At 32.6% G+C, this 27,227-nt stretch overlaps 1 protein-coding gene across 1 annotated transcript in view; it reads right to left on the bottom strand.

Annotated features, from left to right (window-relative positions):
* Positions 1-26,566, bottom strand: part of LOC126712845 (CHD3-type chromatin-remodeling factor PICKLE-like) — a 34,089-nt gene extending 7,523 nt beyond the window's left edge. The window contains exons 1-27 of the mRNA XM_050412337.1: positions 26,397-26,566; positions 20,383-20,532; positions 19,408-19,545; positions 19,157-19,311; positions 18,812-18,973; positions 17,178-17,425; positions 16,983-17,078; positions 16,738-16,874; positions 16,448-16,660; positions 16,258-16,365; positions 14,971-15,021; positions 14,748-14,847; positions 11,777-11,919; positions 11,594-11,697; positions 11,111-11,249; positions 10,783-10,952; positions 9,330-9,396; positions 9,121-9,243; positions 6,413-6,522; positions 6,246-6,327; positions 3,601-3,798; positions 3,094-3,241; positions 2,887-2,992; positions 2,595-2,669; positions 1,485-1,546; positions 1,304-1,380; positions 722-852 (exon numbers count right to left, since the gene is read on the bottom strand). Coding sequence (XP_050268294.1) covers positions 722-852; positions 1,304-1,380; positions 1,485-1,546; positions 2,595-2,669; positions 2,887-2,992; positions 3,094-3,241; positions 3,601-3,798; positions 6,246-6,327; positions 6,413-6,522; positions 9,121-9,243; positions 9,330-9,396; positions 10,783-10,952; positions 11,111-11,249; positions 11,594-11,697; positions 11,777-11,919; positions 14,748-14,847; positions 14,971-15,021; positions 16,258-16,365; positions 16,448-16,660; positions 16,738-16,874; positions 16,983-17,078; positions 17,178-17,425; positions 18,812-18,973; positions 19,157-19,311; positions 19,408-19,545; positions 20,383-20,529 — 3,290 coding nt within the window. The 5' untranslated portion in view covers positions 20,530-20,532; positions 26,397-26,566. The remainder of the gene's footprint in view (positions 1-721; positions 853-1,303; positions 1,381-1,484; positions 1,547-2,594; positions 2,670-2,886; positions 2,993-3,093; positions 3,242-3,600; positions 3,799-6,245; positions 6,328-6,412; positions 6,523-9,120; positions 9,244-9,329; positions 9,397-10,782; positions 10,953-11,110; positions 11,250-11,593; positions 11,698-11,776; positions 11,920-14,747; positions 14,848-14,970; positions 15,022-16,257; positions 16,366-16,447; positions 16,661-16,737; positions 16,875-16,982; positions 17,079-17,177; positions 17,426-18,811; positions 18,974-19,156; positions 19,312-19,407; positions 19,546-20,382; positions 20,533-26,396) is intronic.
* Positions 26,567-27,227: the final 661 nt, after the last annotated feature.

Genomic DNA, 27,227 nt, shown 5'->3' with positions numbered 1-27,227 from the left:
CCAATCAAAAGCCACTCATATCTCATGGTCTGACAAGTGCAAATTGGTGTAAGATCTTGCACAAAGACATGATACATGCAATACTGCTTTTTCCATCTAAGACTAACCTTTTTAAGACTAACCTTTTTAAGCCAATCCAATTCTGAAACATAATAAACTTCACAATTCTTGGGCACACATGACCATGAGATGGAAATACAACTTATGCAATAGGGTTGAACCCGTGACCCCATCCTCTACCCTATTTTTTAAGAGTTAGGTAGATGCCATTTCGTCCAAAAATCAAAGGCATAATTAGAAGCATAATTAGACAACACCAATAGGAAAAGCAACACACGAATAGATTCCAATTGTAAGGCAAGCCAGGCTGCAAATGAAAATTTTTACCCATTTGACAACTATAAAGCACTTTTAATTGTATTTCAAGTATTTCCTGAAATTAACAGAGCACTCATTTGTTTATTACTAATTACTGCACTACAAATAATGCAGTAACACAGACACAGAATATTATATATGCATATTCTTATGTCTGTGTACGAAAAATAGTCATTTTTACCATGGAGATGTAATTCTTCTTCTCATGATTTTATTATGAATGAAGGATATAAGCAAACTAACAAAAAGTGAACAAATAATTGCAATAAGTATGCAGATAAATATTCTAACATATGAACTAATATAAAGACGAAAACAAATAAAATAAAACAAACAAACATACTTCAGTACAGCACGCAATAATAATAAATCATGTTCCTCCTTCCAAGATCTTCCACCCTTCAACCCTGGGTAGCGTGATACAATGTCATCAGCAAAAAGTGGAGTGCCGGGATTTTCTGATGAAAACTTAACCTATCATTACACACAAAAGGAGAAAAAAGAAAAGGGTATAATTAGTAATTCAACCTAAAAATTTGTAGAGAATCAAAAGATAAGCTTTATCACTAGCAATGTATTTTAAACATAAAAAAATTGGATTGGATGTCTCCCAAAATCCAAAAATGAGGGGATCTTCCATTTAAACACAAACTATGCATGCACACTTTCACTTCATCAAGCTTTATTTGATATATGGTTTGCATTATTGACAATCTACCCTCCCTCGTGAAGAATCAATCAAGAATAATGGCAAGGTCACTCTTTGGGGTTCCTCTCCGTCATCAATCGTAAAAACGTTTACTCATCATTCCATTTTCCAGTTCTAATCAAATTAATTTAACACTTCCGAATTCTAATAAAATCTTTAAATACACAATAATGGAAAGCAACTAAAGTCGTGGAAGTACTCTTTTACAAGACTTACTTTGTCCCTTACTAGAAGCAGAACTGCAATCCTAACAAGTACATCTTGTATTCTGAGTCCTTCTTTTGGTACACCATCTATAACCAAGATGATTAGTAGTAACAACATTTTCAGTAACAAAACAAACAAATAAAAAGACATGATGGAAAAGAAAATAAGAACAAGAGTAGCAGGTTTTAACCTGAAAAGGTAAGGGAGTCTGTGATATCTTCAGCAATGTGAGTCAAGAAAAGAGTTCCATATCTGAATCAAAAATATAATAACTATATCAATTTATCAAATATCAGCAACATAGAAAACGGAAAGAAAACACACACAACATATCTTACTTCTAAATTTAATTTTTACTTATAAAAAAATTAATTTTTTCCTTTTGTGTAAGCATTCCCGTTAAATAAAAATAATTATCATTTACATTTATAGCAATAAAAATAAATACATACATATTCATCAAAAATTATATCCAAAAAATGCATACATTCACATGAATATATCCGTACATATATCTACGCACAGTCACAGCCAAAAGTTTGGATTATACTTGCATGCAACATAGAGTGAAACATAAAGTATTTGGCAGTGTGGTTTTCAAAAAAAAAAATATATGTATATATATATATATATCCAATTGAAGACAAACCCATCTTCACTTACATCATGGTATAGATGGAGTAACAATATACTCCAAACCCATCATTAGTGTCTGTCCTTTTAACTTCATTAGTGTTGTAAAATAATTGCATTATCTTTCCACAATCTCCTAATTTAGTTTACTGAATGTGAAATGTAATGCACAATAAATTGATAAAATTGCAATTCGGCTAAAATGTAAGGAACACATACAACTTATCTGGTCATAGTCAATTTGTCATGCTGTACTGAATTGTATTATTTAACAATAAAATTTTATTATTACGCCTAGAAAAAAGGACAAATATTGAAACACTTGTAACTTGACACATCAAAAGGCCTAAGTCAACATGGTCCAAGAACATTTTACATAACAAAAGAAGTAATCAACAGAGACAAACAAAACAAATGGAACTGTACAAAGTGAGATAATTATCTCAATAAACATTATGGAACAAAGCATGCACACAGAGGTCATCCATTCCAAAAAAGTAAAAAAAATTGAGACCATGCTTTCACTTATTGCCAAAATAATGACCAGGACAATGCCACAATCATAGTTCAATGGCATTTTTAAATACTATAACTACAAAAGATTCCAAATATTTTTTTTGATAGGTACAAAAGATTCCAAATATGAAGCAAAGTCTATAGAGAATACTCTTTGATTTCTTCATAGGTCTTCTGCTTCATGCGAGATGTAAACTCCTTCCAGTCAAAATCCCCAACCCCAAACCTGCCATACATTCAAGAGTAAGACAAGCAACAAACTTTAGCAAACTAAAAGAAATACAATGTCCACAAAAGTTGCAGTTTCTTGCAGCAACATGATCACCCATTCTACAAACTAAAAATATCAAACATATGCATGCAACACGCGAGTGTGTGCAGAGAGAGAGTAAATCTAACAAGCAAAGATTACTGGACCAAAGATTACAAAAGTAAGAGAAAACCTCATCAAAATTTGCACAAATGCTGCCCTCTGATTTTGATTGAAACCCAGTACCCTGAAGGATCTCCCTTCGCCTTCCATCAAAGGAGGTGGCTCAGTACCCTCCACTGCAAAAGAATTCATACAGAAGTTTCCCTATAATCAAAACCTGCTGACCAAATCACTGTAATTAATTTTATTGAAAAAAAAAATGATAAAGAAAAGATACCACGAGATTTCTTTCTGTGAGGCTTTTTCACAGAAGGCGCTCCAAACGAAGGTGTTTCACTATCAGTCAGCTCAGCTTCATAGTTTTCATCCTCATCAGAACTAACATCTTCTAAACCAGCTAGGTCATCTTCTTCAACAGACACCATCTGAACAAAACTCCAATAGCAAATGTTAATCCACTTCCATAGAGAAAGAGACTTAGGATCATTTTATTTCTAATCAACACAATTTTAGATGTCAATCAACCAGTATAAACCTGTAGAATATGCCAAACTAAGACTAGAGACTTAAAAGATCGCAATTTTAAAAATAAGGATTAAAACATTCTCCCACAAGAAAATGGTCATCTACACATCATTTGACATCTTCAAAGAACAATGACCTTCAGAAATAAATGTGACTGTGTATTCAAATACACCATTGTAGCATTCATTCTAAGAAAATCATTAAATAGAAGGGACCAAAGTGATTTTAATAATACATCATAAAGGCAAAATTGAAATACCTGCTTCCGACTTCTCTTTCCTTTACCCAAAGCATTAAATTCCTCAACTTTATGCACCTCATATCTATCTCTTAACAACTCTTCCCAGTAATTTGATTTTTCTGGATTGCTCACGGAAGGCTTATTGTCCATTTTTGCCTTCTGTGCTTCCTCCTCTGCTACAGCCTCTACTTTTTCAATATATTCAAAATTTGCCACCTACAAAATATAGCATTCATTTGAGTAAAATACCAGAGAGCAAGAAAGAAGCGGAGAATATGACAATGAAGAGATCCTATCTGTTCAATAAGGCTATTCCAGCAACAATCACAAACATGATGTTCAGAGATATAAAAGAATTCTACTAGTTGAAACTTGATTATGCTTCAAAAGATTAATGCAGACAGTTCACATGAAAAGGCCCAAATCATACAGAATCCATACAATTATATTTTTGGACTGAAATAAATGGCAGAGTCAGTCACTAAAACTCCATATCAAGAGATCAGAAAGGTCACAACTTTTCTTATTTCAATTTCAGCCATCAAAAACATGCTTATATAATTTTTTCAAGTATCATGAATCAAGGTGCAATAAGCAAATGACAGATGTAATCCAAAATGAACACCAATCCAGGGACAAAAAGAAACCACCAAGGGGCTAGGGCATTTTTGGACCTGCCATTACTATTACAATGGGTAGGGATGAGCTACCAACATACTACATGAATCAGTGAGCAACCCCAATATACTTCTTGGCTGGGTGCCCCTTTTGTACCTTTGAATTGAATGAACAGGGAAGATGGTATTAGAAAAATGTGGTCACGCATGACTAAACCTCTAAACTGTTCGGCACAGCTGTACTTTTACCCAACTTATCTTTTAAGCAAAATAAACCAATGAAACTAAGCTATACCAAACGAACAAAGGCAGAGAATGCAAACCTTATTACTCTCTGTTCCACAAGTTATAATACAGTAGATCATGAAAATGCAAAAATTTCAGGTACTATATGCTACGCCAGGAATGAGCAATTTATCAATGAATTTTGGGCAGTGGCACTGAAGCCAATTAGACCTCTAGCCAAAAAAGGTAATATTTCAGAATTAGAATAAGAAGCAAAATATGAAGTAGTCAACTTAGATATCAAAAGAGGAAGAAAGTGGTCATTTTTAGAATAATTTCCTTTACTCTTCACTTCAATAATAAGGAGAGAATTTTATGATCATAAATTCTTAAATAAGAGTTAGATTCGAATTTTAATGACAAGGATTTCCACTATATTTCAGAATTTGGCAAGTTCATAATTAGTAAATTATATAGTCTTAGTAATTTCAGGTCTATAAGGAGGGTAACTTGGGGATATAATGAACAAAAAAAGAAAAGAGGATTCCAAACAATGAATTATATTTTACCTGTGTTTTTTTCTTTATTTTAATACCAAAGTTGGACAGTTTATTTGTAGTGATTTCTCTATCAAAATCTGCCAAGAGGCTGTTCCCATCATGTACTAATGTCAGGTCATCACGTGTTAATCAATAAGTCACCTAGAAAAACATTTAGATTGGTTATAACCAACCCCCCCCCCCCCCCCCCAAAAAAAAAAAGCCCTAATGCATCAAATAGCAAGTCTTTTAGTAAGATAGGACATGTGCTCCTAAACCTATCAGGCCATGGTCAGTGAAGTCTTGAGCTCTATCATTCTATAAACCATCTGATATAGTTCGCAAAATGCATTGACAGCCTAATAAAACCAAAACAGAGGATGAGAGAGAGAGAAAGTCCTTCACCAAAATTAGTTTACATTTTATAGTCTACTCTTAGTACAAGTGAAAATGTACTAAATCAGATATGCAAAAATCATACTTCAATCCATCTTAGTACAAGTGAAAATGTAAACACTTTTATCTAATATACATGTAGATCAACTGCATGTGGAAACGTATAAGAACAAGGGATTTCCCTTTCTTTTCTTTAAATCAGGTATAACTTCCTTACTATCTTTCAACATTTTAGAGCATAAAATGAACTGCTAAGCTTAGAACATAGGATACAAATCATTGTTTCTTTCCTTTTTCTTTTCTTTTTCTTTTTTTTTGGGGGGGGGGTGGGGGGCGGCGCGGATAGTGGGTATGCACAAGAATTATTAAATATAAAATAGTTGAAAGTATAGATATTGTTTCTCCTCTAGGTATTTCTATCAAGACCTAGGAAAGCACTAACCACATATGCACTATACCTTAGAAGGAATAGTCAAAATCGAAACTCCTAATATAAGTGCTTATATAACCCAAATCGACCTAGAACCCAAGAAAATATCACATTTATGCCTGAAAGTTAAACAGGTATAACCTAATTTACTTCCATAGTTGACATCTTGCTGCATACACACTAGGCTGATCCAGTTCCCCTCAAAGGCAAATGTCACCTCTCCTTGCCAACACCACTCCCCAATTTAATTGTTGAGTTATTAATAACAATTGATTCTTAAAATAAAATAAAATTATATACATATATATTAACTATTGACAATTGTGTTAAACCAACAGATATAAGGGCACAAACACAAGATCAAGTATGCTGAACATAAATAAAAAATTAAGTGTTACTTGAAACACTAATTGCACAATAATATCAATGCACAGGATAGTATAAAATAGATAAAACCTTAAAGGCCTTTAAAAACCCATCTTCCTCATCATCATCCAATGTAGCCTCTTCGTCTCCAACTTGTTCACGATCGAGTAATCTATAAAGGAAAAAATTCATCAAAGTTTATGAGCTCAAATATTTAAATCTTATCAATCAAGTCAAAATAGTAACAAAGAAATTACCTATCTATTGCAGCATCATCGTAATGAATTTGGCGGGATTTTCCTGCTTCATCATTCTCATCAGCAAATAACTCCTTTGAGCCATACCTTATGATGTCATCTAACTCTTCCTACAGTACAATCGAAATTAATTAGAAGTTTCATTAATTTTTCTCTGCAGATAAATTTAATTAGATAGAGCCTAGTCCTCAATGCACCATCAGAATCTCTGGCTTACATTTGACTTCTATCAGAAATAGTTATGAAAAGGAAGAACTTGAAGCATGTACAGCACACCGCAAACAAAATGATGGATATCTCCAGAGAACAACCAGTAAATCCAATTTTAATGGATGGTTTGTCGCAGCTCAGCAGATATATTTCTCTATTTTGCAGCATGAAACCCATTGGTCCATAGTAGATTACATGACACATTATAGCATATATTACAGGGTTGCATTTTTTACTTTTATTACACTTCTGTATCAATTCTTGAATGTTTCACCTCTTTCAAGGCTTTCAGGTTTAAATTTTCTGTCACATAAAAGCATTCATGCTTGAAAACACTTGATCGAAATAGTTTGAAGTTTGTTCTTAGAAAAATCTAAGAAAAGTGAGAATCTAATTGTAAGGAGATCAATGATTACAATGATAACACAATCATAAATAGACTTCAAAACTATTAAAAAAAAAAGAAGAAGAAAAAGATTCTTTTAAAAGCAATGACATACCTCTATGAAATCGAAATACTCTTTCACACTAAACATTTTAGGACCAATAGAATTTCACACACTCGAAAATTCATGTTTAGTATTTACTGGTCATTTTGTGTATAAAGTTATTACATTTCCATACAACTACAACAAACAAAACATTAATATTAATGAATGAAATCATAAGGGACCAAAGATGTAGACAAGAAAGGATTTAACTCTTAATATCAGGAAAGCATTAGAGTATAAGACCAAAGATGTAGACAAGAAAATTTTTTTTTTTTTTTTGATAAGTAAAGACAAGAAATGAACAAGCTTGATGTAAGATTTTCTAATGATAATGGTTACATGTGCAGTGCAGCTACACAATTTGTTTATTTCACAAGAATATTGGGTTCAACTGCGTCTTTACTATATTCCAATTGGAGCAAGGGTCCAGACATGATGAGATGGCAAATGAGAGGTACTGGGGCATTTGGCGTTTGATCTTACTATGGTGTGTTGCACACCACAAGGGAGATATGTTTTCCATGGTGAAGGATTTGGTGTACCAAGGGGCATTTGATGTTCGATCTTACAATGGTGTGTTGAGTGCCCCAAGGGAAATCTATTTTCCATGGAGAGGAATTTGGTGTGCCAAAGCCCCAAAACAGGTTGCTTTTTTGTGTGAACAACAGTGTGGGGGAATATTTTGACTAATGATAATCTCAGAAAGAGAACTATCATTTTGGTAGGTTGGTGTTGCTTGTGTAGGCAAAGTGGAGAGAAGGTGGATCATTTGCTACTTCATTGTAATTTTACTTATGCAATTTGGAGTGCTTTTTGGAATTCATTGGGTGATGCCGCATAGAGTGGTTGATTTACTCGCTGGTTGGTGCGATTGGTTCAGTAAACATTCTTCTACTATATGGATCCCTTGTGTCTATTGTGTATTTTTGGAGGGAGCAGAATAATCGCACCTTTGAAAACATGGAAGTATTGGAACTCCAGCTGAAGATTTCCTTAATTGATTGCTTTGTGAATGGTCAACAATCTTACAGTGGTACTATTACAAAGTTCACTGGATCGCTTTCTTCCGCTTGTAATTTTTTTATATAGAAATTCTTTAGGCATCTTGTGTTTCTATGTTATGCATGAGATAGTTCTTTCGTAATAAAATCTCTTATCAAAAACAAATATTCAATCATCAACATATATTGTTTCAGACGCCACAAAACCAGTGGCAGTGCCACATTCAACCCAGGAGGTTCAAATGAACCCCCTGGCCAGGGAAAAAATTAAAATATTTTTTTTATAAGTACAATGTGTTTGGCCAATTAGATAGAAAAAATAAATAAATAAAATTTATGTATAATGTTTTTTATATTTTTTGTTTTGACCACCCGAAAATAAAAATTTGAATGCCCTAAAAGAAGCCCAAGAACAAACCTATTCAACACCAACTTTTATCTTGGCCTTTTAAAACAAAAAGAAAAAGCCCAACAACAAAAATTCTTAATTGAGTAATGATATGGACAAAACAAAAATTCTTCTTAATAAATTAAAAAGACCAATAAGTTGTCAAAATTGAGCTGAATAGTTAAATAAAAGAAATGTAAAGAGTAAAGAATAAAGAATAGAACTAATTAATAATAAATTAGAGTATTCCTGTTGCGACTGCTACAGTGGAAAGAAAATTTTCAGCAATGAAACATATAAATAATGAACTGCACAATCGAATGAGAGATCAATGGAGGAATGACTTCTTGGTTGTGTACATTGAAAGAGATGCAATTGGTATCATTGATAATGAAGCTCATGCAACAATTTTAAAATATGAAACCTCATATAAGGCAATTGTAAAACTTCGTGTAATTGTTTTTTTTTTTTTTTTTTTTTTGAAATGTTAATATATTCAAGTTCTCTTTTTATTAAATTTTATATAATTAAATTTTTTAATGACCCCCCTAAAAAAATTTCTAGAGCCGCCACTACACAAAACTATCTAAAGCATTAGTATCCAGAAGAATTTTGTACCTGGTTAATGTTTTGAGCCTTTAGCCTCCCGACAACAAGATGCTCTAAAACCATTTTCTTCTTAGTCATTTGCATCATCCTTTCTTCAATGGTTCCTCGTGTTATGAGCCTATAAATCATCACCTGCAACACCAAGAGCACTCTCAAAGTTTAAAGCACCAAAAGTAACAACAACAATTTGCTACAACAATTGAAGAATAAACTTCAACCTTGTTAGTTTGCCCAAGTCGATGGGCTCTAGCCATAGCTTGTAGATCGGCATGGGGATTCCAGTCACTACAAAAGGGCAACACATTTAATGAATGAAAATAGACTTAAAAATGTGTTTGTGGGTGTGTGGGTGTCTAATACATTAGAGAAAAAGATAACACATCTTTTTCTTTGGCACAAAAAATAAATGAAAATATAAATCTAAAAGGTCAAATTCATTTTAGCAATACCATGATAAATGACCGCCACTAATAAGAGTTACCGACATCATTTAATACATTACACACCCTCTGAACCAATATAAATGGGTTGCTTTCCTCTTTAGAATGGCTCAAGCTTCTCTTTTTTAGAACTTTAAGGGATTGGTTGTTTGCTTTGCAAGATAAATCTTTCCCCTCTTTTTTTGATTTCCTAGATTCTTGCAATTTTTGTATTTGATTTCTTTTCCCTTGTACACTCCCTGTGCACTAGGGTGTCCCCTTTATATCAATATATCTTATTACTTATCAAAAAAAAAATATATATATATATATATATATAAATGTCTACTGTTTCCTAATTAAACAAAAAGAAGGAAATATATATCTTATTGCAAGTCATACCACCTCTAATCGGAAAGAGGAAATAAGGCCTTATTATGTAGCTGCCATGAAGCCAAAGGAAAACCCTCCCCCCAACTCCTTCAACATTGTGATAAAATAAAGAATGTAAACTATCTAAATCTAATGTAAACCATCAATATCTAGAATTAAGTGTATATAAAGAAGGGTTAGAGATAAAATTCCTACCAACCACCTCTCCTAGACTCCACAGAAGCAGGAGTCTACACTGGCTATGACCTCAAAAGAAATATAAAATGGTTACATATCCACTATAGAGCATCGATTCATCTAACCAATATTATGGCCACATGTGGCATCTCAAAAAAAGAATGTAAACCCCCCAGAATCAAATCACTGGCATACAGTAAAATTATTTTAGACATCATCTGCCATTTGGAATTAGTCTGCAAGCCACTTACACCTTTATAACAATTCTAGCTAGAACCTAAAGTTTTACTTCCACTTAGGTTTCAGTCATGGCAATGCTGAATCCATAACCGCTTCCTAGTAGTCATCAAATTTCACCGTATAGAGATCCATATCCATGAAGAATTGTTAGATCAATATTTTATTAAACCACTTCTTACTGCTTCCTAAACTCCAGGTTCACCAACCAGTGAGTTTCCTCACTTCATATATTACCAAATATCTATAAATTGATCAACAAGTTGCAATCCTGAAATCGCAATCAATATCCTTCAAACCACTTCTTACTGCTTTCCTAAACTCTAGGTTCACCAACCAATGAGTTTCCTCACTTCATACATTACCAAATATTTATAAATTGATCAACAACTTGCGCCAGAAATCACATGAAAAAAGAAAACAAATGTCAGTGTAAACTTTTCACCTGTCATATATGATAACAGTGTCAGCAGTTGCAAGGTTTATCCCTAAGCCACCAGCTCTGGTTGAAAGCAGAAAGCAAAATCTGGAAGAATTTTTGGCATTAAATCGGTCTATTCTTATTTGTCTTTCAGCGCCACCAACCTTGCCATCTATCCGTTCATAATGCCATTTCTGACTCGAAGGAAAAAAAAAATGAAACAATATTAAATCAGTTATATATATATATATATATATATATATTGAAAATTCATTAACTGCTTCAACCCACAAACTAAAATTCTAACAGCCAAACACATAAGCATGTAGAAAAAATAATTTCACATGAAAACCTTGTAAGTACAGTAATCTTCTAGCAAGTCCAACATGTGTTGAAATTGTGAATATATAAGAACTCTATGGCCTTGCTCTTTAAGCTTCACCATCATTTTGTCCAACAATCGCAATTTTCCAGAAGATTCCAAGAGCTGTCTGTCAAATAGGAAAAGAAAAGTAAAAGCAGGAAACAGAGTATCATGTTTACAGTTAACTATAACAACATTAATATTCATTCTATATAATCCAAATATCAAGTACCTAAGAATCCTTTCAAAACAAGAGCATATTATAAAAGGGGTCTGGTTAATGTATGCCCTTTAGGGCATACATTAATAATCCATTTTAGGAAACTTTTATGGGAAATTAAAAAGCTGTCAAAAAAGTTAAGTCACTTTTTCATTTTCCCATAAAAATTTTCCCAAAATGGTTTACTAATATATGCCTTTAAGGGCATACTTTAGTAAAACCATTAAAGTATATAAAATATATCTACTTACTTGAAAGATTCTTTTGTATCTTCTATATCTGGTTCAACTCCTTCTAACATGTAAGGGTGACAACAGAGCTTGCGCAATTCCATAACCACATTGATTAAGGAAATCTGATACAAGTATTCAAACATGATAATATGTTAGGGCAGGATTAAATTGAAAATTTATTACTTCATCATGCAACCTTACCTGTGCACCACCACGTCGAGTTAGTATCTGATAGTTACGAGTCAAGATTGCTTTGTAGTATTCTTTCTGCTTGCTACTTAATTCAACACGTAAAATAAGTTCCCTTTTAGGAGGTAGTTCTTTCATCACATCTTTCTTTACTCCTGCAATAACATCCAACAGAGAATGATTTTGAAAGGTATTAGATGAACAAAAAATTGAACTCCTATTTGACAGTAAGAACTTTAGCTTCAATAAGCCTGCAAGACTACTGATCTACTTTTTCAATGACTCTAACCTATGGGAATAGGGCTCTCCACAAGGATATGGAAGATGCAGGGAAAGGAAAGAAGATCAACCAAATACAGTCCTAGGAATCAAGGATAATGTCCTCCTAAAATGTAATTTAGAGTTCAAGGTGAACCAAAAGTGAAGAAGGTGGTTCACTAGCTTAACTTCCACACAATGTTTCCACTCAGTCAGAGTAAGTTTTATTGCTATAAAAAATAAAAAGAATTAAAACACATGCAAACCAACATAATTCAATTTAAAACGTCCCCAGCAAAGAAGAAAAAAAATATAGAGCAAAAATAAGTCAAACATCACTAGTTTACTACCAACGTTAATTTACAGGTAACTGTTATATCTCATGGAAAGATATTGATGGTGCAACCATTGTATGGCTATAGAGAAATACTCTTTGGAAGCATAAGACTACCTCTTAAGAAATATTTTGGTCCAAAAGCCAGTATCCATGATAGTTTAATTAGTCCTTAATATTTTTGGTTTTTTCTAGAGTCTTGGGTATTTTCATGATTATATACTTGTAGGTAGAAATATTTTGGTCCAAAAACCAGTATCCATAGTTAATTAGTCATACCAAGTGCAATCCATAGTTAACTAGTCATTCTTTTTTTTTTTTCTGTTTAACTTGGTTTTTCTAGAGTCAAGGGTATTTTCATGATTATATACTTTTTGGTTGCAGGACATACTCATGGGTCTTGGATATTATTTTATTACATTTTGATTCATTGGTAATAACACACACACACACCTGGTGGGTTTTGAAGCCACTGCCTCACCCTCTACCTACCTTGCTCTTACAAGGGGAGATGGTTTGCAAAGAGCCTTGTAGCTCAACTAGCACCTCCTGACCATCCCAACAAAGACAAAGGGTTCAAAACCCCCCTCCCTTATTGTAACTATTGAATTATAAAGTATAAATAAAATAAAGGTAGAAGGTACCATATGAGTTATAATTGATTGGCAGGTTCTATTTTATCAATAGTTACTTATTTAGACTATGGGCCTTTATATGGATGCATTGGTCCAATTCCATAAGGAGTTTGTTTACTACCCAAAAGTAGAAGTTCTAGTCCTATTAGAAAAAGTTAATATCTAGAGTCCATATAAGTGTGTCACTAAACTCAAATAAAGAAGGGAGTGGATTAAAAGAAAAGTGAGGGTTTTGAACATTGAGGCAGGTTGGAAGGTGTGTTCTTTTTATTCTCTTTCTTCATCACAATACTAATCAAAGTACTATTCACATAAATTGTTCACGTACACTCTTCATGCTAAAATTCAAAACCAGTGGACAAATTCAATCTCAGCTTCTTCTCACCTCTTTTTTTATACTAAAATCAAAATTTTCATTTTTCCTACCTACTAAAATCCTAGTTTTTTTTTTGAACCCTAACCCTTCTTTCTAAGGTTCTAAACCCATAGATCCTCAGGTTCTCCTAACCAAAAGTCCACCACAAGCATGTAGACAGATTTTTCTAATCTGCCCCAAATCAAATATACGGCTACAAGACAAAATCCCCCAAACTTCTTATAACAATGGTTTCTATTCACCAAATTGGAAAAAAAACAAAAAAACATAAAGTTGAAAAGTATAGTGGGCAATTAACTTTAATAATCAAACCATATCATCGAATAGAAAGGAGATTAATTCTACAGGCTTTGCATTCTAGCAAAGCCAAGGAATTTGAAAATATTTTCCCTTTTTTTCTTAGGTGGGTTTCAATCTGCTACCAGTCTCACAAATTTAGAATTAGTATAATAGGCAAACCAAAGCTATTATACAATTTAACAGCCTTACCTAAAAGTACCATAAAGAAGAGGAAATATACTCTAATCATTTAATTTTTTTGCCTACTTAAAGGCAAATGTGCAGAAACTTGTTTCAACAATAATTGCTATAGAAATGACAGAGTTGTTAAATACAGCAGTAACAATTAAGGAATAACCCACTAACTTTGTTTAGGTTTGACAACTCAAACATAAGATAAAAGCAAAATAGTTGCAGTAATGATGCATTCTGTGATATAAGAATGTATGTCAATTTAAAGAGAAGAATAGCAAGACAGCACAAAAACTAGTCAAGATATGTAATAGCACATGCTGGTCAAACAAAAAAAAAGAACAAGACGTATATTAAGCAAGCATAGATGTTGACATCACATATATAATAACCTATAATTGTCAATCAAGATCGTTTTCAATGCAAAACATAGGCAAATTACCATACCAGTGACACATTCTTTGCAATTAGCTACCTATACTTAATAAATGCATGGATCAGTTAAAAGGCCTAAAAGAACCCATGCAATTTCAGTAGAAATTACAAAATTTGCAGAAAATAGAACTACTGCAAGGACAATAGGGAGTGCTGAAACAAAGAGTTGATGAAATACAGAAATAAAAACAGGAAAACCTCCAATATTGGTATAAAGGTAATATAAGATTTCTGCATTCACTAATTGGAATAAGGATTCAGATAGCGTCCCCAATCAATTTGGATTAAGACTTTGATAAGTTGAGTTGAGTTGAGTTAAAGTTAGAGATTCATATGACAAAGTTAACATAAAATATAACTTTAGTTACGCCAAAAATTGATACGCTTGGCAAAGTGATGTTGGGAATCCGAAGTTCCGAACAATTAAATCAAGTGAAACTTAATTGTCACATTGAAAGAGTTTAAGAATTATACTTCTAAGAAGATGGGGGGCCAACATTTTATGCAGCCTTGAAATCTGCTCCTCTTGATTGATATCCTTAAACTCTTCCTGGAACTCCTCTAAACTTGCAAACTGCAGTGAATTAGAAATCATACATTCAGAAAATGGTCATAACGTTCATAATCAATTACTGTAACATACTCTTAAGGAATCAAACAATATCGCCCACTGCTATAATTGCTGTAATATACTAACCTTCCCGGCATCAAGGAAGTGCATAAGCATGAAAAGTTCATCCAGATTATTCTGAAATGTAAGATACGAGTCCCCATTAGTATGAACAAATGACTAAGACGCATGCAACAAGTTATAGAAGTGAAAAATATGCATATGAGTGCAAACATAAATGCTACTAATCAAAAACCAATTCATAATTATATTAAACACCCAATACATTACACCACACAAATTTTTTTATCTAAATGTAATAGATAAATTATCAACATTAACCCAAACTGTTACGCTACATAGCCAACATTTAAGGAAATCGAACTTGCATCAAGCAATCAGATGAGGTGAAAGATTACATTTATGAGACAAGATATATCCAAATTCCTCATATCATTTTTTTAAGCCAATTCCACGCATCATAATAACAACAACAATAAGGTCAAGACATGATTTAGACCCCTCAACTGTGTCAAATTTCAATTTCATCTATGAAGCATCAATCGTGTCAATTTTTAGTCCTTTATTTTTTAAATTGATTCAATATTACCCTTACTATGTCTTGTTGTCACCGTGCAAACAGCAATTACAAATGTCTTCCTACTCGTCATTTTTTTTATAATGCTAATGTCTTCCTAATTGTCACTGTATTCACAGCAGCAATTACAATACTGGAGAAGATGGCGTCACATGACATGCATGTGACATGACATCAACAACCACCTTAAATGAGCCACATGTCAGTCAGGTTACTTCTCTTATTTTGTGAGACCTGCTATGAGTTGGCATTCCACATTAGCGATTGTTGTTCGCATAGTGACAGCATGAAAAGACAAGGATACCGTTAAGTGTTTTAAAAATAATAACAAAGCTCGGTTTTATAATACTTCCAGCAATTTTCTTATACAACAACAACATTATACAAATCAAAGAATGAAACTAATGGAATCCCAAAATATGCTGTATCATCGCAATTTGAATAACCCAAACTAATAATACCAAACAGATTTTTTTGGTCAGTCAATGACCAAGCTGTACAGTAAATCATTTTCTTATGTCAAAAATCTATTATGAATTTATGATTATTAGAAACTAGCAAATCTCCATGGCAATGCGGAGCAAACTCTTCATTTTTTTTTTTTTTTTGATATGTAGTAACATGGAGCAAACTTATTCATCCAACACACACACACACACACAAAACGTTACATGAGAAAATGTGATCCAATTCATAATACCACAAAAAAAATTATGAAATGGTGTAGCAGTATACTGAAGTATCTATAAAAATAACAGCATATTTGGACAACAAACCTGAAGAGGAGTTCCAGTCAAAAGCACACGATGTCTACTTGAATACTGTTTCATTGAAGAAAATAATTTTGAATCCTTATTTTTGAGACGATGACCTTCATCAACAATCTATATAGAGATATTAGCATTAAGCCCAAAAAATATACACATTGAGGATTAGTAATGTACACAATGAGTCACAGGATGTTACCATGCACTCCCACTTTATTGGTTTCAATGATGTTGTGTCCAAGTTAATCATCTCATACGATGTAAGAAGGACATCAAATTTTATCCTATCTTGCTTGCTTTCACTAACAACTTGACCAGATTTCTTTTTCTTTATCTTCTTATGATTTCTAGGGAAGTAGAATTCATACTCCCTTAAAATAGCACGAGCTTGGGAAGAGCCAACATACATAACCTGCAGCAAGTAAACTTTCTTTCAGGACAAATAACTGACCAACGACAATGATAAATTTACAGATTTTATGTACATACAACATTCATTTGAGGTGCCCATGTTGCGAATTCACGTTCCCAGTTTCGCAATGTTGAAAGTGGAGCAACCACCAAATGTGGAGAAATGTTCTCTCCAAACAGAGAGGCCAAGAAAGCAATACTCTGTATGGTTTTTCCTGCAACCAACAAAAAGTTTGCAAAATCCATCTGCTAAGACACACAGACTGCTCCTTTATAGAGAAGGGGGAACACCAAAAAATAAAAACAAAACACAGAAAACTTACCGAGTCCCATCTCATCAGCCAGTATCACATGAGTTTGTTTGGACCAAGAGTAACGTAAGAAGTTTAACCCTTCAAGCTGATAAGGATGTAGTGTGCCTTCATTTACACCGAAATCCAGTTAAGAGTTCATTATAATCAAACAATATAACAGACAACAGTGACCATGTTATAGAAAATTTCAGACAAATAACGTACCTCCAGAAAGAAAGTCAGGGCTATGTTCATACTGTTGAAATTCTTTCTGCTTCTTCTTTGATTCCATAGCATCTTTAGGGATGCTTTTCTGCTTACTAGAAGACAGTTTAGAGTACCTAGACTGAATTCTATTGAATCTCTCTATTTCTGGTTGAAATGCAGAAATATCAGATTCAAACTCCCAATAACATTCATCATAGGGAAGTTCTTTCCACTTCACATAATATTCCTTCTCATCATCACCACCTCTGCAGCACTCAACAAACAATACCACATTCAACAATCATTTCCCATTACAGTGTTCTAACAGATCAAAATGATGAAAAATAAATCAATAAGGAAATTTGATAATAAGTTCACAAAGAACCCGATGAGACGTAAAATAATAGTTAAATGAAAGTATGAAACTCTCCATAAGATTATTTTCATATTGTACAAGATGAGAGTGATTAGATCTAGTCTGCCCTACATCATGATATGATGGAAGTTTTAAGATGGATGATAATAAATAAGGTTTGAACATAAGGAAGCAAATAGGTAGACAGCATGAGAGATAAGGTAACAAAGAGATAGAAACACCACCAACAGGACTGTAAAAATTGAGTAAACTCTGACCAAACAAAAAGAGCTATTTGTAATCACTATAACCTAAACAAAAAAACAGATGTGAGCACACCCCATTTCTAGCCAACACAATCAACCCTTTTTTCACCTTGAACTGGTCAAAGCAAAACAGAGAACTTCAAAACTAGCCACAGCCTTGAAATGGCCAAGCAAGCACACAAAGGCACATATCATTAGTGATGTATACAGAGATTATTAGTTTCTTTAAGAATCTTTATTAGTTGCTTGCAAATGCATGACTTGAAGGTTATTCAGGAAACTAATAAAGAATTCTAAAGAAACTAATTAGAAAGAGATTTGTATACACACACACTGAGAGGGAGTTACAATCATGATCATCCATGAAAAAGAATGAGTGGATTAAAAACATACAAAATATATATAATGGGACAGTACACTGAGCCCATGCAATATATGATATGAAGTCCAAGGCAGTACTAAAAACATGCAAGGAAACAGCCATGCAACTTCAAATAATCATTATATCAGAGGATTATATCTACAATGAAAACAGGGAGTTATCCCTAGTCTAGGATAATTGCAGTAATTGGATTGTGATGAGGTCTAAACTACATAATAATACAGGTGGTGAGAATACTAACATCTAAAAATAATAAGATTGATAGATCTTTCTTACAAAACTTCTCATTACAAGATTTGGATAAATAAAAACTCCTGCGAAATCAAACAAACTAAGGAACAACTCTACATTTTAATATACAATTACAAATAAGACCAACACCATGATTTGAATGAAAAGCAAGAGTAAACTCCAGTTATTAATTCACTAGAATCAAATTCAAAATTGATGCCTGAGACTCAACGTACACACACTTCAAGATTGGGTTTATTTTTAAGTAACACTTCAGCTTTTAAAACATTCAAGCTCTGCAGCATTGAAATTTAGCTAAAAGGAAGTTTAAAAGCATTTAATTCAGAACAGAACTGAAGCACTTCATCCTATATTCAATAAATTAAAAAACAAAGAAAAAATTTCAAGATAGTAGAACCTGCAAGCAAGAACCCGATCAACAGTAGTCCATTCGGGTCGAATGGCAACAAAGTCCTCCTCAGAGTTATTGCTTGATGCCATTTGACGATGAAAATTGTTTACTTTCGTCTTTAGACGAGGATTTGTCTTAAACGCTTTAAGGAACTCTTTCTCTGGCACCCTGAGGTGAAAAAAGAAAATGGAAAATGCAAACTGTCAAACTGACGAAAGATCCAGGAAAGAAATAAGGTTAAAAGAACTCATAAAAAAGGAGGGGGGGGCCGAATTAAGATTACAAGGCATGGCCACTAAAAAGAGAAGGTTTCTAACATTTTATAAGTAGAAGTGTTAAACGTGAAGTTACCATGTGCAATGCAGATAAGATAATCCTTTCCACTTAACAAGATATTGTTTTACAAAAATTTGCTTTGAGCCCAACTTTGAGGCATCACTATCATCAGCAACAGTAGGGCGCATTTCACAGTCCAATATCTTCTCAATATCATTTAGAGGGCTAAACTGCAAAAGTACAACATTTTATTAGCAGCTATCACCACAAATACACCATCTGTGCGTCATTTGATAAAAACAAAGGTTCCAGATATGGAATCATACACATTCAGGACACCTCCAGTTGCCAGGAAGAGGAGCTTTCAGCGGTGGAAGTAAACACTTAGGATGGTAAGCATAAGTACATGTTTCACAGCAAAGAAGATTCCCACTTTCCCCACAGGCTTGACATGAATTATCTTTCTAGTCAAAAGAAAGAAACTTAAAAAATTAATATTTTTCATTTGATGAACAAAATATAGAAACACTTGCAACAAAAACCAAAATGAGAAGCCAAAAAACCAGAGTTAATAAAATTGGTATATATGTAAGAAAAATAAAGTGACTAATAGACATGAACAAAATAACATGAAAATTTTTCAAAAAATAAACTTTTCTCCACCAAATGTCCAAAAAACGCCATCCTTTATTGTCACCAATGCAAAGTTCAGACATCTTCAAGAAATAATGAAAACTATGCTTTGAACACATTAAATCATATTTATACAAACAATCTCAATAGAGACAATATTTTTCAGGTTACAGACGCCAAACTAAAAAGGGGTCCAAATCTTCCTCTGCATCACATTTTCCTTTCAAAATGCTTAAAATTGAAGTCAACAAGTCCTATTCTACAAGAACTCTGACCCAATTTTTTTTTTTTTATAAGCCAAATCTGACCCAATTTATCCAAATGAAGAGACATCATTAGCTAAAACTCAATTTAGACTTTTTTTCTCTTACAAATACTAAATTACGATATATTTTAAATATAGAAAGCAAAAAATTCTTCAGGTACTTATCAAAAGCTGATACTAAAGCACCTCATTTGGATGCATAACCAAATGTCTGAGTTGGGCAAACAAATCTTGAAACTTATTTGATAGAGACAATAACTATACCATCCTTTGAAATTAGCCATTTAGTGTAAAACTATAACCATAGAACTGGTAAATAAAATCCAACAAGAAGAAGAAGAAGAAGCACAGTAATGAGGCAAAAGATTTAAGATAGGAGAAAAAATAAGTAAAAGAAACAAACCGCATCAGTCCTGACTATCCTTTCAAATTTTTCCTGAGTTGTCCCACGTTTTCCAGGCAAAAGATCAGCATCATCATCTGATTCATCAATGTTATATATTGGCTTCCGATCTGATCTAACACGAAGCCTCTCTACCAAGCTACTCATATTCTGGAAGAAAGACAGAAATTCCCTTAGATTCACATCTATTAGTAATAAGTGAATACTAATAAAATTCTTAAAATTTAATTCATATAAGTTATTAAACTAAGAAAATATAACGATTCTTAATTACAGATAAATTAACTAATTTTGCCCTATTTTTCCCCTTTTGGACAATTGAATATGTACTATGCATAATCAAGATACCTACAGTAACTGTGATAAATAACTCACAATTGCCTTCACTCCAACCATAAGTTATCTACTTCCATGAGCATTTTGAGCAGTGTTTTCCTCTCTTTTTTCAAGAATAGTGTTTAGATGGTTATATATAAATATAAACCAATCCCTCTAATATTTGGTTCTTAAGGAACCAACTAGCTTCTGTAGTCTACATGGTATACGCCTTTCTATTTTGATTCATTTCTAACATCTATGAGGGAATAAGGAAAGATGACAATTTACTATCTCTAAAAAATTAAAACATGTAAATACAAATATTCATAATATTTATGTTATATACGTGAGAAAGACTGTACAAATATTAATCAAACAATTAAATAGCTTCACAAGTCTCACATCAATTAAGTCCTCTATCATTATATTCTCTTTCATTACCAGCTTCTTCTTATATGTTGCTGAAGCTTTTGATAGTCTTGCATTCAAAGAAACAAACTCACCAGAATCTGTCTTCCGGAATTTTGGAAGAATGAAATGTAATGTTAATTGTTAATTGTTAATTTTGATAATTAATTTGAGATTGGAAAAAAGTTTTCTTCATTTTTTGATTGTTCATCTCAAACCTCATTAAATCATATTTTTCTGCACTTTTATTTTTTTGATAGATAAGAATAATTTTATTAAAGAGAGGCTACTTCATGTATAAAAAAATAAAAATATAAATAAATAAAAACACGAAGAGCCAAAAGAATTGCAAAATAGAGAAAATTGTATACAAAAAAACAAAGCATCTAAAACACAGCAATAGAAACCCTATTCATAGAGCCTCATGCCCAAGACCAATCAAATAAGGAGCCAGGGAAATTGGCAAAAAAACTGGTTCCCAGTAATCTCCACATCCTCAAACGTGTGCCAAGTGCATTCCCTCCACATATACCACATCAAATACAAAGGAACCCTTATTCCAAATGTCCGACAAGTGCTTACCCACCCAATTCCTCCATCCAAGAAGCAGGTCTATCACCTTCTCCAATAAAACCCAATGTATCCCAAAAGATGGGAAAACATAGTTTTCTTTACATAATGAGAACTATTAACAAAAATGCATTGTGATAGGTCTTAATAGATTTCTTTACATAATGAGAACTATTAAGAAAGCATATAATGAATGCAGAAAACTAGAGATACCACACTTCTTGTCAATTAAATTCCTCCACAATGCATTTTTGTTAATTTTTTTTATTCAGATTAAAAGAATTTTTATTAATTTTGTTTATATGTATGCATGTGTGTGTGTGTGTATTTGACCGATTAAGTTCATGAGCAATTTGTTTGACATTTTTGTAGTTTGGAATTTGCTGAATTTTTTGGGCATTTTTTTTAATTAAGGGTTTTACTTAATAAATTTTTCCTAGATTCATTTTTATATTATTGTGCTTATCTGTGATCATTGTGGTACCATGTGAATATATCATTAGGTAAGTGGGCAGGCAGGTCCCAACAAAAAAAAAAAAAAGGGTTGAGTATGGGTATTGATTTTTTTTTTTTTTTTTTTTTTTTTTTTTTTTTACAATATAGAAATTCTACTCTAACCTAATCTAAGTGAATATGAGTGTGAAGCTCCCTCCTGGAGACTTGAACCCCGGCCCTTGCCTCCCACACCCCACAAGCACTTATACTTGTGAGGTGATCATCACGCCAAGGTTACGCTGTGGTTGATTGTTTAGTTAAATAGATAATTATGAATCTGACACATTTAAGACCCCATCCATTTGCCACACCAAGGGAAGTATTACAACTACAGGAATGTCATATTCATCTGGAACTGTGATGCAGGACATCAAACTGTTACCATAAACTGTAAATATACCCCACAAAACCTGAACAGAGCAAACCATGGATATTATTTCCTTGAATTCTGTATTAGATGATATCCTACTTTCCTATATTTCTCAACAGCCAACACTGTCAATCACATATAGAAGGGAAAAAATCCTATTATCTAATTTCACCTTAATGAAAGACACACCTTCATTCATGACTAGCATGAGTATGATTACAATCAATGTTTAGTTATTGCTAGTAAAGCTATTCCTTAGTAATATCAAAGACATCAACCCAATAATAAATATTTGTACTTCGACCCTGAAGTATACTCAGGTGACACCCTTCTTCTTTTTTTAATATATTTTTTATTACTTATCAAAACAAATAAAATAATAATAATAATAAATATTATACAATCCTAAGAAAATTTTTCATTCAAATTTTTCCTTTGAATAACCAATTTAAAAATTAAAATTTTCTTCCATGTCTTCTATATATACCTTAACATACTCATAGAATATGTTAGAATTATGGTTAAATAATTAAATTCACCATTTCCTAATAGCTTAGGCTTTTGGGAGATTTCAATAATTTGACATGGTATCAAAGCAAGAGATCCTACGTTCAATCCCTAACTCCACTCTACCTCCCATTTAAAGTATTAAAAATCCCACATGTTTGGGCTCACTTATTAAGGAGGGGAGTCTAGGCCAATACGTGAGGGAGAGTGTTAGAATTATGAATAAATTCATCATTTCCTACTAACCTAAACTTTTAGGAGATTCGGTAACTTGACATAATAAAATTTATAATTAGGGAGAAAAGCAGAAATTTTCAAAAGCAGGATTTTTCAGATGTGATCTGAAAATTCCATTACAACAAAACAATCAAATACTTAAAATGGTCACAAGTTCAACAGATACGTTTTTGATAAGTGCAATTTCAACAGATACTTAAAAAGAACCCTTTTCTTTTTTATATGTTACTTAAGGGAAAACATCACCAACTACCATGTACAAGAGCACATCAAAAATTTACAATTAATTTGAATTTAATAAATAAATTTGCTCTATTTACCCAGCTTACAGCTTCACAAGAGTTTCCGATTTCAATGTGATCAATTAAGGCTATGATTTTTGGATTTAGAAACAAGTTTTATGTTTTGGCAAGGACAAAGCAACTCCGAAATATCTGGAGTCAAGGAGATGGAAACATGTGTATATTTATGTGTAAGTTTTTTTTTTATATAAGTTATGGCTTTAATATATTAAAAATGTATGGCTGTATTTTTTAAGTGTTTGTTTAATTGCAAGAGATTCATAGATGGTAAAACAATTAAAAAATAACTAAATATTAGTTACATGAAAAAACTGCATTACACCCTTAATTTGAAGTAAATGGAGGTGAATTCTATTATAAATTCCAAGAAGAGTGTCCAATGCATGTGCCTACGAAGGTGTCATGTCCTCATGTGTCTTAAATGCCAATGTCAAATATAATGTGTCTACAAATCATAGCTTATAAAGTAGGATGGATAAACATTCTACGGAACAAGCTTAGCATAAGGAATAAGGGGTAGAGTGGCACCTACTCTAAGGAATAAGCTTAAAAAATATATAAACATACACATGAAATATAAACAAATCCAAAAAAAATGGTGCCAACAGGCTTGCAGCCCGATTGGCATCCTCCCCCATCCCTAGTCCACAAAAAAATAAAGGTGCAAGTGAAAAATTATGGCAGCATTGATAAATCAAGGCTCGGCAAGAGCTCCAGGCCAACAATCAGCTACCCCTTTTAGCTGAGTTAATCCTTTCTTGATTTAGTTTTTTCCCTATTTGAGATAGGCAAATCAGTGGAACTTCAATTCATCATTAAAAGCAACCAATTTAAGTATGGTATACAATTGACTTGAACCAATAAAGCAAGCAAATAGATCAAGCTTCAGAATTGACACTTGAGATTATTGCTCAACACCGAAAAACTTTTCACCAAAAAAACAAAGATAAATAGCAGCTTATTCAGACAACCAAAAAAAAAAAAACACACACACACGCGCGCTTAAACATTATTAATTAAAACACTCCAAATAGCTGCATTTTATAATTTAGCACAGATGTCAATTAATAAATAGTTTCAGCTCCCAAATCAAAAGATATTAACTGACTTTGACTAATACAAATCCAGCTACAAGCACTATGTTCATTTTCTAGTTCAATGCACTCAATTCTCGGTGGTGGTCAGGATGCCTTAAACAAATATCAGATTCCATAGGTTATTTCTATCTTCCCTACCCCAAATCGGCAGTCAAGCTATACTTAAAGGTATAACTCCATGAAAAGATTTGTGTATGTAAAATGGTCGTACAAACTGCTTGGTTCAATACCTATTTCCAATAAACTATCTCCTAATGAAAGCAATTTTGCAAACCAAAAGTAAGATTATAAAATGAGCATAGTAAGCGTTGAGTTTTGAATGTGTATTTTTTTTTTAAATCCAAGTTTAATAAATATGACTCAAGGCTGATGTTTAAAATGTAAAATTAATGCACACAGCCCATTGTATGAAATCTCTAAATGATCCGAAAAATACTGACAAAAACGAATGAATTGGTATATTTGAAAAAATGCAGCAATCTTTAATTAACGTTGCCAAGAAAAATTTTGGTGTAAACAATATGGAGAATCCCTTATATCAACCATGTAAAGAAAGTATACGTAATTGCTATAGATTTCTTGTTGCAATAAGGATGGACATCCTCAAGAACTAATGAGGTAATTAAAAGAAAAAGAAACCCATAACCAAAAATTTTGAAAGAGATAAAAGGACAAACTTTAGCTAAAATACTTACATATATTCCCAAATATAGAGATACATACACACACACACTGACACCAATCTAATTATTCATGCACGTATATCTATGTTTTTAGGTATGCGTCTTTTTCACATATGTATAAATATACAATATATATACACACACACACGCGTACGTAAATCGACATACATACACATACATGTGTATCAAAATTGAGAACATTGCAGAAATTCACAATTCCTCAGTTTAATGTGTATATATCCTCACAGGAAAAATAAACAAACCCTATACAGGAAACAAGAATTCAATTTCAAAACCCTACATACATACCTACAAAGATAACTAGATAAATATATACAAGTACATAACACATAAATATATATATATATATAGATATATATATCCCGAGGTCCATGATTCAATTCACCACACTATTGGTCTATGAGATTTCCGGGATGTCTCATGAGTAGAAAGTGGAATAGTTTGACCAAAGGCAGGGACACCACTTTCTCATATAAATAAATAAACATACATACATACACACACACATATATATCTATGAGATTACACATTTCAGAAAAAAAAAGGGGCAATTCAAGATTCCTGAATACGATTTGAACAACTAGGACACAAATTCCTCAATACCAAACAAGAACAAAGGAAAATGGAAACAAGAAAGAAAGGCCACGTTGGAAAACAACTATAGGAGCTTAAAATCAAAGCAAAGCAACCCTAAATTCAAACCCACACTGAACCCACAAGAAGAGAGCAGAGTGATACACTCCATAGAGAACTCACAGAGAGACCCACATGGCAATTCTCAACAAACAAGCATCACACACTGCAAAAAAGAGAAATACCCATTTCCCAAAGTGACTTGAAAGTTGAAAATTCATCAACCATTTCTCACCATTTTCCTTCGGATTTTCCGGAGAGAAAAAAAAAGTGAGAAATTTGAGTACACAACGTTGTTTGAAGTTCAAAGTTGGTGAAGTGTGTGTGCGTGTGTGTGGTACTGTAAGAATTGTAGAGGGAAAGAGAGAATTACCAGAGGTAGCCGGATCTGCGAGCCAAAGCACGCCAAAATTTGAAGCCAACTGGAATTCAGAGAGGTTTAGAGAGAGAGAGACTCAAAGGCGGTGTGTAGAGAGAGAAAGAAAGAGAGAGTGCTAATGTGACCAAGACTGTGGAATCTTAAACTAAGAAAACACTTGTTTATATAATAAACTTTTCTTTTCTTTTTTAAGGTAGAAACTTTTGAGACTTAACAAGCAATGCAACATGGTTCTTTTTTGTTTTTTGGGTAAGTAAGCAAGGTAAAAATGCATGGTATTACATGAAATATGGAAGGTTTAGATGGGACATTATGGTCTTTTGATAAAGGTATCTATAAAAAAAATGGCCTTTTGATGAAGGGTATAATAGTCTTTTCATTGTGTTTTTTTTTTTTTTTTAATCAAGTGGAAAATTTATCTTTTGGGGAAAAAAAAAAAATATATATATATATATATATTACTTGAAATTTGCTTCTAGGTTCCAAAAAGAAAAATATTGGTTCCCACCCAATATATGTAAGGTCATGTTTCAAAAATTTTAATTAAAATTTTAGAAGAATTAAGTTCCAAGTTGATAGAGTTTCGGTAACAACAACAAAATAAAGCATAATATAACATATTATTGATCTAATTTAAATATATTCAAAGTAAGAGTCTTAAGTAAGATATCTTCTTATATTTAAATATCAAATAATATATTTTAACTTTTTGCTTTATATTTTTTATTTTAAATCTATTATTTTCTCTATTTGAGATGCAAATTTTTAATTAAATTTATTTTTCTTTTTTCTTTTTTCTTTTTTTTTTTTTTGAGAGAAAGAAAA

Source organism: Quercus robur, chromosome 2 (assembly GCF_932294415.1).
Source record: "Quercus robur chromosome 2, dhQueRobu3.1, whole genome shotgun sequence".
Lineage (NCBI taxonomy): Eukaryota > Viridiplantae > Streptophyta > Magnoliopsida > Fagales > Fagaceae > Quercus > Quercus robur.
This window is presented reverse-complemented; position numbering and strand designations above follow the sequence as displayed.